General features: G+C 37.7%; 1 protein-coding gene across 1 annotated transcript in view; it reads right to left on the reverse strand.

Annotated features, from left to right (window-relative positions):
• The window catches only part of frg1 (FSHD region gene 1), a 38,863-nt gene that overhangs the window by 14,091 nt on the left and 6,805 nt on the right, over positions 1 to 17,967 (reverse strand). The window contains exons 2-5 of the mRNA XM_039750955.1: positions 17,496 to 17,560; positions 16,504 to 16,626; positions 7,778 to 7,835; positions 122 to 236 (exon numbers count right to left, since the gene is read on the reverse strand). Coding sequence (XP_039606889.1) covers positions 122 to 236; positions 7,778 to 7,835; positions 16,504 to 16,626; positions 17,496 to 17,560 — 361 coding nt within the window. The remainder of the gene's footprint in view (positions 1 to 121; positions 237 to 7,777; positions 7,836 to 16,503; positions 16,627 to 17,495; positions 17,561 to 17,967) is intronic.

A 17,967-nucleotide genomic window follows, 5' to 3' on the forward strand; every position in this document is an offset into this window, starting at 1 on the left:
AGGCCGAGGAAGTTACTGGCCTGGGACAATAATTAGTTGATGAGAAAAAGTAAACTTTCTACTCACAGTTTATCACTGTAGGAATCCTGATAAGAAAATAGAAGCACATAAACAGACTCACATCTTGAAACACTGGTTCCCACTGTTCTCTAGAACCAATTGCATCTGAGCGCCCAATGACAACTCCTTCTGAATTTATCCCAAGATATTTGCCATATCCAGATTTCAGTGCAATTCTAGCAGAGGAAAAAGAAAAATCTCAATTTTTTGCTACTTGTTAAATAATATGACATTGCAAATGAAAATCTTAAAAACATATTATATTAACTAAGTTTTCTGCTTTGCTTTCAATCTGGACAGTTGAGTACCTTCGCTATTCTTTAAAACATTTTTGTATTCTCCACTTTAATTGTCAGCTATAGAAGGAATTAATGGAAATGCATAAACTGTTTTAAACTTCCAGTAAGATGAAAAAAAAAACATATGGTCCTTCTTTTCTATTATTCCCATTGTGTTAGACTCTACATATTTTGTTTATCTTTTTATTGGTCTTTTCACCTTGTTTTCTTAATACTATCACGTTTTTTTTTTTTTTGCATCTCATTTAATGACTCCTATAAATCACAGAAGCCACAATCTGGCACAGCCAATGAAAAAAATACTCATCACAATAGTGGCAGAGATTTGAATTTAATTTCATCCAAATGCTACAGTATTCTGTATGAACCAGCTTATTCTTTTTATACACCTTATCTGCAATTACTCCTTCATAAAGTTGTGTGGTTCTTGCTTCATGACTGAATGAGCAATTATACTAAAGGATTTCAGCTATTACATAATTACAAATGGTGAGGCCAAATATGCAAGGTCACATACTGTATTTCAACAGGGTTAATTACCATTCAAAGCATGGGTAAGTCTTCTGTTGATTTGCACATGATTCTTCCTGTATGCAACTGCAGGACAATATAGGATTCAATGAAGGCAGAATAAAGTTCAAAATCTCTCACGATAACAACAGAAAAACTCTATGTATGAAGAACACTTAATGTCATGAGTTGGACTTTTCTGATATCATTAATGTAGCAAAAATGGAATGCAATTCTTACTTAAGCACATGTAATGTTTCAAGTAAACTAATACTGCAAGGGGTACATTTTACACAATAAAACAGTTTCTAAAACTGTAGGCCTTATGTATAAGTATGGCCTCTAACCTAATGTGAAGGCTGGTGTTGTCTGTCTAGCATCAAACACTCAATGTCTGGTTGCAGTGAGGACAACCTTAATCGAAGATCAGGCTCAGTATTAAGCGGGTGTCTGTATTTTGTCTTCAGTGCGACTAATACAGGGAACCCAGCTTTGCAGAATTACGTTCTTGCATTAAAACTTCACTGTTTTGTCAGATAGTGCAGGATAGCCTGCCAAAAATCATAAAGATGCTTCAGTGAGAAAAAAGTTTCAAAACACTGTTGCAAAAAAATCAGCAAGGCCATCTTGTTCTCTGGCATTTAGTCTGGTCATGGTTTATCATTGTGGAAGACATACAAGTTTTCAATCCAGCTGTGCTGCACATTGAAGATGGGAAAGTATTCAATCACACAACAAGGTTTTGACACTTTTAAGAAGCTGACTTATACCACTAACTATAGTGATTAGAAGCTGCATTTTTTTCCTTTCTTTAAAAAAAAATAGGAAGAGATTTTCAGAAGTATCACAGTTTCAGCTTGCCTAGACCACAATTCAAGTTTCCTAATGATTAATTCAAGTTTGTTTTGAATAAGAACTGTCAATTTTTGCTTTTAGAGAAAGAGTTTAAAATTATAAATCAAACTGTGAAGCTGAGGGGTAAAGCAAGGAAAAACATGTCTTTGTCCCAAACATTACGGAAGGCACTGTGTATCTCAATTATATTCAAACCTTCACAGAGACAAGTCGATTTGCAAGTTTGGCAATATCCAGTTGCAGGGCATATAGAAAACTCTTTTGAAGTGTCTTTACCAGCTGCTCAGACACACCTTTCAAAATGTCCTCAATTCTCCATTTAACTATACTGTTAGACAATTATTTCAGTTTCACCCATTTGGAGGTCTTTACTCCCAGCATCACATCCACTATTTCCTTATCAGCAGACAAAATCCAGTGTTCTCTTATAGTATGTGGGCTCCCAGTCTTGGTTATGTTATTCTCTACCAGAAAGGATGCATACATTTCTTTAGAAAATTCAGGTTATTTGGTCACAAAATCTGAAAGTTTAGCTTTGAGGTGATGGCGTTATTTGGTTGACTCCACTGCCTTGTTTGCTAAAACAACTTTGAACAACACTCCTTGGGTTTGGCTTGGGGTCGCTGCTAGGGTGTGAATCAAAAACCAGCTAAATATTCTTTGCTGTATATTCTTCTACCTTTTAGTTTTGTTTGATCGTTTCTTTTGGCTTATTTTTTGCTTTACTTGTGGATTTGTCACTTTGTTTCACTTTAAAATTTGTCAGTTGAAAGCCATCAATCCAAAATGCTTTATGTAGAATCCCTTTGCACTATATCTATCTAGCTGAAATTAACAGACTCACACAATTAAAGCATGTTGAGTAGTGGAATAAAATTTGAATAATCAAAAGTTCCTGTAACACAGGACCTAGGAGTAAACCCATTGGGGAATGAAGCCGCAAAGGGCGAGTGAGCTGAAAACAGGCAAAGGCATTAGCATAACAGGACCCCCGTTACGAATAACTGCAGCATATAAAGGTCTGTTTACACTCTGGCACAGGCAGTTACAGTAGCGGTTGAGCACAGAGGAATGAATGCACACCCTGGTGTATTCATGGTTAAAGCATTTAGTGTGTGACACTGCGTAGTAGAAGAATCCCCCAAATTCCCCACTTCAAAGTTTTTTCTTTGCCTTTACATATCATTTCTGTTTACAAAAACATTCACTTTTGCCCAGGGTGTGGGCGATTTCTCACCCTGAATTTGTGAATATCTGGCTATCACTATGTGTTTTAATGTTGGTAAAGGTGTGGATAGCAATAAATCATTTCACACAACTGTCCTTCAAATGAGTCAATGTTTTCTTGTCTACCACCTGTGCAGTTGACATGCATAAGCATGAGGAGGTTGTGCTGGTTTGGCTTTTGTATTCCTATTGGTCATGGTTGTCATTCTGTATAAATAATAAAAATGCAACAATATTACATCATTTTAAATATATGCTGTATTTTCTGAATTTTTTAGTATGAATGTTTCTTGTAGTTTGTATTTAAGGGACACACCTGTAGGCCAGGTTTATACTTCACACGACGTGACACATGTTCCAGTGGACAGCTCCTGCTACGCAAGCGTTGTAGTGTTTATACTTGCGTGCATACTTTATGTAAATCTGGAAGAATCCACCAGGTGGCAGTGCAAGATGTTATCACGGTGAGAACAGGTTCGGCTTTGCTGTGTTGTGAATTACCTGGAACATCCGTTAAATTCTGATGACACCTTACCGCAACATATCTGAAAAGGATGTTTAATGATTAAATCATCAATCCAGAGATATGTCCATTCCAGCATGCATTGGGCACGAGGCAGAAACAATCTCTAGGCGGGGTATCAGCTCATCGCAAGGAGGATACAAGCACTTACATACACTAACGTAATTTTAGTGTCACCAAATCTGCATATCTTTGGAAGGAAACCAATGCACACTGTCGAAACCCAGCAGGAAAACATGTAAATTCCAGACAGGGAATACCAGCGATGTGACTCGCTGTGAGACAGCAGTGCTACCGCTCCGCCACTGTGTCACCCCCATGTGTGTAATTATTAACAGTATTCATTATTTAAACGAAATTAACGATTTATCTGTAAAATGTAACATACATACTTGCATTTCATCATAAAAGTGTTATCAAGTATAAATCTAAGGATTCTAAATGTGCAGAGGGTTGGAATATTATACATTTAATGTGTTCTGAGTGGTGATCTATTCCTGTTTGCCGCTGCTGTCAGATCAGGAGGAAGCCCAGAAGAAGGAAAAAAAAAATGGCACAAAGGATGGCATGTGAGACTTTTAAAATGTATCGTGTCATTACAATCGGGAATATGCGACGCTTGAATATAAAAGCATCACAAATACATCTGTATGTCCCACATCGAACCATTCAAACATCGTAGCTCGCTCATCGATCCCGTAGGATCCTCAAAGCAGCTTTCTGTCACATGTAGATAGTAAACAGAGACTCTGACGTCACATTCCAACTTTTATCACACTGCGCCCCCCAACTTTTTGCTGGTGCTGCAACTTGCGAACGCATCACGTTAATTTCTGAGGAAGCATAAAAAATGCGCAAGTGTAAGGATTTCAGTGATTTTTGACAAGGACAGAATTATGATGGGTAGATGACTGAGTAAGAGCATCTCCAAAACTGTAGCTCTTTTGCGATGTTCCCAGTCTGCTCAGAGGACAGGCAGCCATGATGCGTACGCGTTCTCCGCGTGAAGTATAAATGAGCCCTTAGTGCCCACAAGTTGGGAAACGTTGCTTTAAAATATGCAAAATCTGTAATACCCTTCATAATGTCATGAGACAAAGCTCTGGGGGTTTGAAAAAAAGATCTTCAGATTACAAAGCTGAATCTGTGTAATTATTACTTTTTAGCCTGCTTATTTTTTTTGCAATGTTGTATTATATGGCTACTAAGATGAGTTTCAATACAGTATACAATTTTAATTTTAAAACCGAGTATACACCTATCATTCATAATATGACTAGGACCCAAGATTTACCGCAGCCCGCAGAATTTAATGCCACGCCGCGGAATTTAGGGTTTTGCAGCAATAAAACGCCACGCCACGGAAAATACCAAATCTGAATGAAATCTCACCATTTGAGGCATATTGATATTAGTATGATCAGTTTTGATTACTTCTTTAAGTTCTTTCTTTAGCCTATTGCATCATCTCATTAATATCTTGTTCGTTGCTACTGAAATCGAACACAGTGGAGCTACAGTCCAGTTAAAGAAGCTGTCAGTGTTGCTGCAAAGTACTGATAAACTTAATGAGCTGAGAGCTGAACTTGAATTTGTATCTGTTCACTGCCAGCCAATTATGAACACTGACTTCTTTTGAGGCAGAGTCATTCATGGCTGTCGATGTCTACAACAAAGTGTCTGACTTACTGTCTTGCCTGAAATCGTCCGGATTTCCAATTACAACCAGCAGCTGTGAAGATGCAAAGCACAATGCTGCTGCTAAACTTGAAGAATATTTTGTGGGAACCAAACAGCTGGCAATAGACCTATTCAGATCTGTGAGAATATTTGATCCACGACAGTTACCACTCTTATCGAAGAATTTTGCTGATCATGCACCATCAGTGCCAACAATGATGGCTGCAGCAGATGAATGGCAAGCTTATCTGAACATAGCATCTCGTGAAGTAATTCCAGGTTATATCACTGCTTTTTGGTGTGCCTTAGAGGACAGACTGCCTCGCTTAGCAGCTCTTGCTAAAGTTTACATTGTGTTGCCGATCTCTTCTGTTGATGTGGAACATTCGTTCTCAAAATATGGATTGGTGTTGTCACCACTACGATATTCTCTGTCACAAGCAAACTTACGAGCTTACAGTGCCATTTTCTTCAACAATAAACAAACAATAACTTTAGAAACATTATTCAACAGTTTGTTGAGAATAATATTATGCCTACATATTTTTCAGCATCATTTGCCTAAAGCAAATCTGTGGATTAAAATATGCAGATGCGAACGCTTTGATATACCTATTTGATTAGTATTACGATTGATTATTAAGGATTAAGAATAAGAAAAATTGCATTTATTTTGCTTGGGTTACGAATTAGTCTTATGGAGTTCTGGTATTGCATTGAATTTTAAAAAAACATGCTGCGGTAAATCGTGGGCCCTAATTATGACCACACACCTAATATTGAGTAGGTACTCTTTTTGCTGCCAAAATAGGCCTGACCTATCAAGGAATGCTGTGGTATCTGCCACCAAGCAATCAGTAGCAGATCCTTGAAGTCCTGCAAGTTGGAGGTGGGGCCTCCAGCACATCCCACAGATACTTAATTGGATTGACATCTGCCGAATTTGGAAGCCAAGTCAACACCTCAAACTCATTGCTGTGTTCCTTAAACCATTCTTCAACCATTTTTGCAGCGTGGCAGGGTGCAATATCCTGCTGAAAGAGGGAATACTGTTTCCATGAAGGGGAGTACTGTACTTGGTCAGCAGCAATGTTTAAGTAGGTGGTACATCTCAAAGTAACATCCACGTAAAACGGAAGGACCCAACGTTTCCCAGCAAAAAATTGCCCTAAGCATTACACTGCCTCAACCAGCTTGCCGTCTGTGCATCTTTGTGCCATGTCTTTCTTAGACAGATGATACACACACGCACACACACACACACACACACACACACACACACACACACACACACACACACAGCCATCCACATAATAAAGAAATCATGATCCATCAGACCAGGCCAACTTCTTCCATTGCTCCATGGTCCAGTTCTGATGCTCATGTGCCCACTGTAAGCGTTTTTGGAGGTGGACACAGGACAGCATGGACACCCTGACCGGTCAGCAGCTATGCAGCCCCATACGCAACAAAATGCAATGCACTGTGTGTTCTGACACCTTTCTACCAGAACCATCAATAACATTTTCAGCAATCTAAGCTACAAGTAACACTTCCATTGGATCAGACAACATGGGCATCCTTCATTCCTCATGTGCGTTAATGAAACTTTGCTGCCCATGACCCTGTTGCCAGTTTACTAGTTCTCCTTCCTTGGACCACTTTTGGTAGGTCCTGACCACTGCAGACTGGGAACATCTCAAAAGAGCTACAGTTTTGGAGATGCTCTGACTCAGTCATCTACCAATCATAATTCTGTCCTTGTCAAAAATCACTGGTCCTTACACTTGCGCATTTTTTATGCTTCAAACACATCAACTTCAAAGACAAAATGCTCACTTGCTGCCTAATATATCCCGCTCACTGCCAGATGCCATTGTAACAAGATCATCAATGTTATTCACTTCACCTGTCAGTGGTGACAATGTTACGACTGAACGGTGTATATTGGATTCCTAATATAGTTTGTATTTGTGTTTGTCAGTATTTTATAGTTTCAGCATTGTGCCAAAAATGGCTTCAAGTATAAAAAATGTAATGCAGATGTCTATGACTCTTTAAAATAAATTTGAGATCATTTATGGGATCACTTCACAATCATAATATCCTGAAATAGCAGAAGTGGTATTTTTTTCTTGTATTTAGAAAATTGATTTTCTTTCAAAATTTGGAAATGCTGATATTATCTTAAATTGTTAGCAAAACATTCACAGAATGTTATAATTCTATAGCTATTGTGCTTATTCAGTTTTGAACCAATTCAATCACATTTGGCTTCATTTATTTTCCACATGCACCATCGAATCTTCTCAATATATTTATTTTCATTTCAGCTTCATTTATTCTTTTATTTCATGCTTTGTAATAATCTGTCAAGTGTGTACTTTTGAAATTTGTCTAATATTACATTTTCCTGTGTTTCTTTGAGAGCTTTGATCTCAGTCACCACTCTGCCAAATTTTATTTCTTCTATTATTGTTTGCTTAACATTCATTCATTAATCCATCCTCCTTTTCTCTTTAAAGAGTTAAATGAGATCCTGAGTTGGTCTTAATACAGAATGCATAACGTTCTGCACTTCATACATTATACATATACTGGGCATGAAGATATGCCATCCTACCTGGTTTCAGATAATTTAATGGCTGTAAATTGCTCTGGAGGATCAGGACCTTCATCATCTGTGCAACAGAAAAAAAATAAGGTTTTCTAAATGATATGGTTGACAATGGCAACTGCATTTACTGTTTTTTGTACTTTATGCACAGTAGAACATGATCAAAAAATTAATTAAGTAATGTAGAAATCCAGTTATATTTTGAGTAAAGATCTCAATTTGCATATCATACTGTTTAGTTAAAAATAAAAGTATTAGTGTCATCCTTTTAGAAGAAATCATCAATATTTTAATTGTTCACCAACAAACTTGAAAACGGCTCTCTGAAGTTCTGCTTTATTTTATATTACCATTATAAAGGAAATCTCAGTAATTGAACAATAAGAAACAAAAAAAAAAAGTTAAACATTGTGGATACTACTTTTTCTAAAGTTGCAAATATATTTTAGGATTAATATACATACATATCACTGTATCATACATACATATCACTTTGAAGCAACAAGTAAACAATTTATAACTATATATGTATAATTATGTACTCTTCCAAACCATTACTTTCAAAATAATTTTTCATGTCTGTGTTTGAAACAATTTTGTTCACCATTAGACATGGAGAAAGCATATATTTTGTAAATTAAATATTTTTTTTGTGCTGTAAATCACTCATCATCTCCTGCCTTCTGTTGCCATTGCCCTACTGAAGTTTAGTGCATTATTTATTTATTTTTCTTATTGTTGTTGCCTTTCAAGTTGTGAGCGAAGACCAGCATCCAAGCCTGTGTGGACCCTACTCCATTACCTGGTCAGGAAGCCTTGATAACGGAAGGTAAACTGAATAATTTCTTTTTCTTCAGTTATATTCTTGAATAAAAGCACACTTGTTTTGTTATACCTGATAAAAATGTTTCTGTCTCAGTTATGTGTTCAACATTTCTTGCCTCTCATTTCCTGTCATCCTACATTTACACAGATCTTTGTAGACACGGAACACACAAGAAATGTATGTATTCAAATTATGATATATTATTTACCCTATACAATTCGAGACACCCAACTCCCAGATAAACAGACTTCAGCTCTGAGAATTTTGCATCTGACGAGTTCAGCTGCCTCGGTGGGGGATGAGTGAGAAGGCTGCTTGCACTTGTGCTGACGGATACATTTGCAAAACAAAGATGCTGATGAGGAGGTGAGAGGGAATTTAAGGTGGCATTACGAATATTTTTGTCGGCTTCAGGGATTTTAGTGTTAAAGTGCATCTCTACTAATCCATTAAGTTGTTAAGACCTTTTTAGAGGTGAGCAGTATTGCAAAAAAAATTATATCACGATACAGTTAAAAAAAATATCATGGTTAAGGTATATAGCACATTATAGTACTTTTCAGATTTAATTGAGTTTAGGTGCTTTTACAGGGGTTAACAGTGGGCAGCTGTATTGTGATGCCTCCTTTCAGAAGGACCATTTTAATCAATTGAAGTAATTTTAAAATATCTGTACTGTGAAAAATAATAAAATAAGAAGAACTGAACAACATACAGTGGTGTGAAAAACTATTTGCCCCCTTCCTGATTTCTTATTCTTTTGCATGTTTGTCACACAAAATGTTTCTGATCATCAAACACATTTAACCATTAGTCAAATATAACACAAGTAAACACAAAATGCAGTTTTTAAATGATGGTTTTTATTATTTAGGGAGAAAAAAAAATCCAAACCTACATGGCCCTATGTGAAAAAAGTAATTGCCCCCTGAACCTAATAACTGGTTGGGCCACCCTTAGCAGCAATTACTGCAATCAAGCGTTTAGATAACTTGCAATGAGTCTTTTACAGCGCTCTGGAGGAATTTTGGCCCACTCATTTTTGCAGAATTGTTGTAATTCAGCTTTATTTGAGGGTTTTCTAGCATGAACCGCCTTTTTAAGGTCATGCCATAGCATCTCAATTGGATTCAGGTCAGGATTTTGACTAGGCCACTCCAAAGTCTTCATTTTGTTTTTCTTCAGCCATTCAGAGGTGGATTTGCTGGTGTGTTTTGGGTCATTGTCCTGTTGCAGCACCCAAGATCGCTTCAGCTTGAGTTGACGAACAGATAGCGGACATTCTCCTTCAGGATTTTTTGGTAGACAGAAGAATTCGTGGTTCCATCTATCACAGCAAGCCTTCCAGGTCCTGAAGCAGCAAAACAACCCTAGACCATCACACTACCACCACCATATTTTACTGTTGGTATGATGTTCTTTTTCTGAAATGCTGTGTTCCTTTTACGCCAGATGTAACGGGACATTTGCCTTCCAAAAAGTTCAACATTTGTCTCATCAGTCCACATGGTATTTTCCCAAAAGTCTTGACAATCACTGAGATGTTTCTTAGCAAAATTGAGACGAACTCCAATGTTCTTTTTGCTTAACAGTGGTTTGCATCTTGGAAATCTGCCATGCAGGCCGTTTTTGCCCAGTCTCTTTCTTATGGTGGAGTCGTGAATACTGACCTTAATTGAGGCAAGTGAGGCCTGCAGTTCTTTAGACGTTGTCCTGGGGTCTTTTGTGACCTCTCGGATGAGTCGTCTCTGCACTCTTGGGGTAATTTTGGTCGGCTGGCCACTCCTGGGAAGGTTCACCACTGTTCCATGTTTTTGCCATTTGTGGATAATGGCTCTCACTGTGGTTCACTGGAGTCCCAAAGCTTTAGAAATGGCTTTATAACCTTTACCAGACTGATAGATCTCAATTACTTCTGTTCTCATTTGTTCCTGAATTTCTTTGGATCTTGGCATGATGTCTAGCTTTTGAGGTGCTTTTGGTCTACTTCTCTGTGTCAGGCAGCTCCTATTTAAGTGATTTTTGATTGAAACAGGTGTGGCAGTAATCAGGCCTGGGGGTGGCTACGGAAATTGAACTCAGGTGTGAAACACCACAGTTAGGTTATTTTTAACAAGGGGGCAATTACTTTTCACACAGGGCCATGTAGGTTTGGATTTTTTCTCCTAAATAATAAAACCATCATTTAAAAACTGCATTTTGTGTTTACTTGTGTTATATTTGACTAATGGTTAAATGTGTTTGATGATCAGAAACATTTTGTGTGACAAACATGCAAAAGAATAAGAAATCAGGAAGGGTGCAAATAGTTTTTCACACCACTGTATAAACATATCTTGCACAAGCATTTTAAAGACACATAAACTTGGAACATGTGTCCCTTATAGAATATGCAGTAAAACATGAAACAACATTGACAATAAAAAAATAAGTATTCATACAGCTATTGTTACCAGTTCCTCTGGATTCCTTTTGAATAAAAACAAGAAAACCTAAGTATACTGTAGTTTAAAATTGCCTTAAAACATCTTTGCGAATATGAAAAAAAAAAAAAAAATGTATATCATTATTGATTGAATGCTGTCTCAACAGAGGCTTTCAAACCCTTCAAAACCTGCTATTAAACATGGTTGGAGCTTGGCATTTAAAACTGAGACAGCTAGACGAATCATAATAAAGTAATTCAATTTTTTTGAATATCACAACAGTTCTGTCACATATTTAAATTCAAGCTCATGTTAAACACAAAGTTGTTTGCATTATGAGGTTTTAATTATATTAACATATACAGTGGTACCTCGGTATACATCTGCTTTGGAATAAGTCCAACTTGGTATACGTCCTGTTTGGACATGAAAGATTTTGCTTGGTATATGACCTTTGTTTGGAATACGACTCGCGTGCTAACCTTGTTTACCTCTCTCGAAAACAAAGCCACGACTGCCCAGTAGCATTCAGTGAACAACCCTCACTATAACTCTCTGTGAACTTTCACGTGTGTGGTATAGCGGGTCCACAGCTCCTGTCAAAGTCCACCTTTAAAATAAATAATCACCGCGTTTGCAGCTTGGTGAGGGGGCGTGGTGGTTATGTGGCTGAAGGTTGTTAGGGCGATTCACAATGTGGGCGTTTCTCACCAAAGTGCACTTGTGAGGGACCGTCCGCATTCATGATTGTTCCTGGGGCTGCTTATCTTGATAAACAGAAGCGCGAGTCGGCTAGAAGGGGAGGAAAAAGAAAGAACGGCTGGAAGGTTGAGTGAGAGAGAGAGAGAGCGAAGTAGTTGAAGTAGGCAGAGTTAACGTCAGGTGCAAGTAGAGCGACTCCCCTGTTGGGAAGCAGGGGGGCCGCCAGGTAAAAAGGCACCGGGCTTCTTCTTGGTTTTTTTGTTTTTTTTTTAAAAGAATGCTTCCTGCTCTATTTTAACCGTTGTTTTAAGAAGACTTTTTTCTATTGTTTTTAACCTCCACGTTTCATTTCTGATTTTATGGATTATTTGTTGGAACTTTGGAGACTGCACTTTAATTTGAACACCTTGTTTTGTTAATTGTTTTAATTAAAGCACTTTTTCACCATCCCCTTGCTTTGTTGTTACCAATGAGGTTAGCAGTGAGGCACATTAGCGACGGTGTAGGGTTCAAGGGCTCCCCGGCAGCAGATGGGAGCATACAGCAAACCCGCATCGTCACTACGTGATTTTATACGCATGCGTATCCGGGACATGGCTGTTGCATACCGTTTGCCGAGAACGACGGTATCTACGATTGTGAAAACAAAGATGTTATTAAAAAGTAAAGTGAGGTAAAATTTTCATTTATTTCATCTAATTGCTTTTGTAGTTATGTATTTTAATATTAAGCAGTGTTTAAATTATTTTATACAACCCCATCAATGTATAATATTCCAATAGCAATAGGATTTTTTTTTCATGGGAACGGATTAATCATTTTCCCATTATTTCTTATGGTAAAAATTTGTTTGGTATACGTCCTGTCAAAGGGTCTGGAACGAATTAAGGACGTATACCGAGGTTCCACTGTATACATAAACTTTAAAAATTATGAAAAATTACACAAACAACACTAATGATATTTTAATGACAGAAAACATGCTTTTTAAGGTTGTTTGTCTACTTACTGTAATTATCTATACTAATAAAAGGCAAAGCCCTCACTCACTCACTCACTCACTGACTCATCACTAATTCTCCAACTTCCCGTGTGGGTGGAAGGCTGAAATTTGGCAGGTTCATTCCTTACAGCTTCCTTACAAAAGTTGGGCAGGTTTTATATCGAAATTCTACGTAATGGTCATAACTGGAAGCAGTTTTCTCCATTTACTGTAATGGAGATGAGCTTCAACGCCGTGGGGGCGGAGTTTCGTGTGACATCATCACGCCTCCCACGTAATCACGCAGTACATAGAAAACCAGGAAGACCTAAAAAAAGCGCTGAAGAAAACATGCATTATATAATAGAGAAGGCAGCGAAACAATAAGAAGCGAGCGAGTGACATATACAACCATATTCATGACTTCTGCTACTTGAAACAAAGCCGATGTAAACCTACACTTTAAATTATGTTCATAGACAGGCTGCCGCTGGCGTTTGTAATTTAGTGCCTGCCCATATAAGGCCGTCCGTCAGCGGCAATCCAATAGCAAACTCCCACTAAATATTCACGGGTTAAGGACTGTGCTTATGCAGAGGAAGATGAGATGGTCAGGGTGGTGTTTGGTACAAACTCAGCGAAACTGCGAGAGAAAGTTTTAAGTGCCAGGACTAAGGTAACATTAAATACAGCCATGGACATAGCAGATGGCACCAGCACAGCTGGGAAACTTCGATGCATGTACACCGAAGCGGCTCACGTGAACTGACGCAGTGCACAGATAAAAGCAACAGTTCCAAAGAGCGCTGAACAAAAACCGAATTACACAATTGAAAAGGCAGCAAAAAATATTAAGCGTTTGATACATACACGTTGGAAAAAGTCAATGTCCCGCTAAAGGAAGACAGTGTAAAAAAAAACCGTGCATGCAGTGTGTCAGGTCTCAGATAAAGAAGAAGACGAGCTGTTTATTGATGCAGTAAGAAACGAATCGATGAATGAAACCTGTCATCTTTACAGCGATTGACAAACACGGAATGTAACTTGAACACAACACATCCTACAAATACGAACCTGATTGAAAGAAATAATGATAATCAAATCCTTGATGACAGCAACACTCAGTAACACTCACAAAACAAATACTGTATATTGACAGTCATGTTACGTTATTTTTAAAATGTTCCCTTTTCTTTTTCATAGCTTTTTAACACACTACTTCTCCGCTGCGATACGCGGGTATATATATATATATATATATGTATATATATATAACCCGATCTACATACTCGAATAATGGATACTTTATTAGCCATCAATGATTGTTTTGGTAAAGCCATACTCAGTGTATTCATTAGATGAGCGGTAAAAAGTAAGAGCGAGGAAGGATGACTTATTGAGGCATGCAGGCTGTAGTGCGTCAACTCTATCTGAATTGCGATCACATTTGAAAAATATATCTTTTCAAGTTCTATTTAGTCCATATGTGTCAAACTCAAGGGCGCGGGCCACATCCGCCCGTGTAATTATATCCGCCCGAGATCATTTTATATACTGTATTATTGTTATTAAAGCCGGGTATATGAAGCGCTGGTAACACAATAAACTACAGATCCCATAATGCAGCGCTTCAGCTGCCTTGCCGAACACTTACCGAGTTAATCAAGTTATTGCGAAGCTAGCTCACACGATGCTGAAGAGAAAAGTTGATTCTGAAAATAGAGCCTTTAAAAACCGATGGGAGGCTGAGTATATGTTTACTAAACCCGTGTGTCTCATTTGTGGAGCTAATGTGGCTGTAATTACAGAATTTAATCTAAGACGGCACTATGAGACAAAACATCAGGTTAACCTGAATGCAATGCAGAAGATACAGAAAGCAGCATAATTAAATAAGAATCTGACACTTCAGCGGACGTTTTAACCCGTGCACAATCACAAAGTGATTTCAAGTGAAGCTGCTTTTATGGGAGACACAAATGCACCAGTGCACTTGCCCCTTTTCCCTGTTGCCAAGTAATGTTAAACCAAGTCGTCACTACGGTGTTCCCAAATACGCACTTTGCTGATAAACTGAGCGCACTGAGTTTGCACGGCGCTTTGGTGACTTTGAAGAACAAAAAGTCCGTCTACATGCGGCTCGAACCTTGTGCATGTTTGGTAGCACATATCTGTGTGAGAAGCTCTTCTCAGTGATAAAGACTAACAAAACAGCACACAGGAGTCGCCTCACTGATGAGCACCTGCAATCCATCCTGAGAATCTCCACAACACAGAACCTCACACCAAACATAAAGAACCTGTGGCCAAAAAAGATGCCAGGCGTCCAGCTCTAAAATGACATATGAGCAAAGAAAACTGAATGATTTGATTTGTTATTGCTGAAAGAACACATTTCATTTATATTTCTAGGTTTTGTTATGCAGCATGTTCATATTTGAATTTGTATCATTTTGACAGGATATATTTTTATGGAGAGCAAAATCTTTTGGGATATTTAAAATCTAAGTTTATTTTTTATATAAAATTACATAAGAGTAAAGAAATGTGAATGTTTGTTCTTTTAACGTTTACTTTATTTCTAACTTGTATAATTTAGACAGGATAAATTTTTATGGAGAGCAAAATATTATAAGTTGTTTAAGGTTTGAGTTGATTTATTCACGAATAATATTCCTGTCTGTTTTTACCATTCCTACCAAAGATATTTCTGTCGACTAAATAAAAATTCCTTCTATTTAAAATTTAAATAGAACTTGAACAAATACGATAGTTCATAATATCCACGCAGACTTGCACGTAAGAGCGGGAGTTATCCGTTTTAACAAGCAGCGTATTGCACTGATACTGAAATAGCTGTGTGTGTATATATGTAGATATGTATGTATATGTATATATATGTTTATATATGTGTGTGTGTATGTATGTATATATATATGTATTTGTGTGTGTATGTATTTATGTGTGTGTGTATATGTATGTGTATATATGTAGATATATATGTATATATATGTGTATATGTATAGATATGTATATATATATATGTTTATGTGTGTGTGTAAATATATATATATATATATATATATATATATATATATGACAACAACACTCATCACTCACAACAGTGACAAAACAATTACATTGACAATCATGTTACGTTATTTTCAAAATGTTTCCTTTTCTTTTTCATTGCTTCTTTAACACACTACTTCTCCACTGCGAAGCGCGGGTATTTTGCTAGTAGCAAAATAAAGCAATTTCTTATTTTTTAACAAGTTAGAAAATTTACTCATGGTGTAACATTCTGATGCATTCAAGCACTTCGTTAACCGATTTGAAAGTTGGAGCAATTTCTGCTATTAATTTGCTTATATCAAAGAGACAGATACATGTTTTTTTAAATATTTTGTCACAGTGGTATGTATGACGCAGTCAGAAGCGCTAGGCATACACACTCTGCAATTTTCATCACTTGTACTACTTACTTTTATTCTTGATGCAATCCTTTGAATATTTGAGCATGGGAAAGGTGCTATATAAATAAAATGCATTATGTTTATTATTATTACTAAGGATCTGTCATTTGCCAAGTGGCTATCAGACATGCAAAAGAGAAACATACCGAATACAAAACATACAATACATACTTAAGGGGAGTAAAAACAAACTCATGAACCAAACAGTACAAAAGAAAAACAGTATTGTAAAAATGTAAAATTATAGCATAACTCACTTTGATCTGTCAATAACCTTTAACTTTTGTTGACCTTTTCAGTGTATAAGCTAATTTACAAACCTTTATGAGGGGCTCCAAGTGTGAACAGACCAGTATCTAAAGCATGAATGTAGGAATTTTTGCCCATCTCTATGGCCACACTCCCTGTGATCTCTCCAAAATTTCTCGTTTTCCACCAAATCCCTATAAATATATTACAAAAAACAAACGTTAGAAATCCATCCATACATCCATCCATCCTCTTCCGCTTATCCGATGTTAGGTTGCGGGGGCAGCAGCTTGAGCAGAGATGCCCAGACTTCCCTTTCCCAAGCCACTTCTTCTAGCTCTTCCAGGGAAATCCCAGGGCGTTCCCAGGCCAGCTGGGAGACATAGTCGCTCCAGCGCCTCCTCCCGGTTGGACGTGCCCGGAAAACCTCGCCAGGGAAGCGTCCCGGAGGCATCCTGATCAGATGCCTGAGCCACCTCATCTGACTCCTCTTGATGTGGAGGAGCAGCGGCTCTACTCTGAGCCCCTCCCGGATGACTGAGCTTCACACCCTGTCTTTAAGGGAAAGCCCAGACACCCTGCGGGGGAAAGTCATTTCAGCCGCTTGCATTCGCGATCTCGTTTTTTCGGTCACTACCCATAGCTCATGAGCATAGGCAAGGGTAGGAACGTAGATCGACTGGTAAATTGAGAGCTTTGCCTTACGGCTCAGCTCCTTTTTCACCGTGACAGACCGATGCAGTGCCCACACCACTGCGGACACCACATCAGTCCACCTGTCGATCTCACGCTCCATTCTTCCCTCACTCGTGAACAAGACACCGAGATACTTGAATTCCTCCACTTGGGGCAGGATCTCGCTCCCAACCCTGTGAGGGCACTCCATCCTTTTCCGGCTGAGGACCATGGTCTCGGATTTGGAGGTGCCGATTCCCATCCTAGCCACCACACTCAGAAATGTTAGAAATACAAATAGAAAATATTAATTAGGAAAAGACACTACTCACTAGCAGCATACACACATGGCAATGAATGATACATCAATCACTAACAAAATCCTCACCAACTATGTCCACTTTTTCTGAATCATCTTCTCTTTTTCTTTTATCTGCCTGCTTTTTCTTCTTGCTGAAAAAATATAATGTAAGAATTACTGATATTTATATAATATGTATACAATGCTTATTTTTAGCACATAATGACCTCATTCTAATCAAAAGACAGATAAAGTTAACTTATTCCTGAAAATTAATCTGTAACTGTCATTTTTCACAAAGGCAGAATACTGTCACATGCCTCAGAAACTTCCTTTGTTAAGTGAAGAAGTGTTTAAGTAATTTTATTTTATATATGTATAACATTTGCATTGCCATAAGGAACAACCCAAAAATGATAGCTAGAATCCTAAAAGTCAGCAGCAGTTCTTGAAATTTGCATCTAACACATTATTTTGCTATTAAAGCACACAAATCTCTGTTTCTGAACTTACTCCATAATGGAATAAAAGTGTCAATAACTAGAGCCTATGAGTGTGT

Source organism: Polypterus senegalus, chromosome 4 (assembly GCF_016835505.1).
Source record: "Polypterus senegalus isolate Bchr_013 chromosome 4, ASM1683550v1, whole genome shotgun sequence".
NCBI classification, from domain to species: domain Eukaryota; kingdom Metazoa; phylum Chordata; class Cladistia; order Polypteriformes; family Polypteridae; genus Polypterus; species Polypterus senegalus.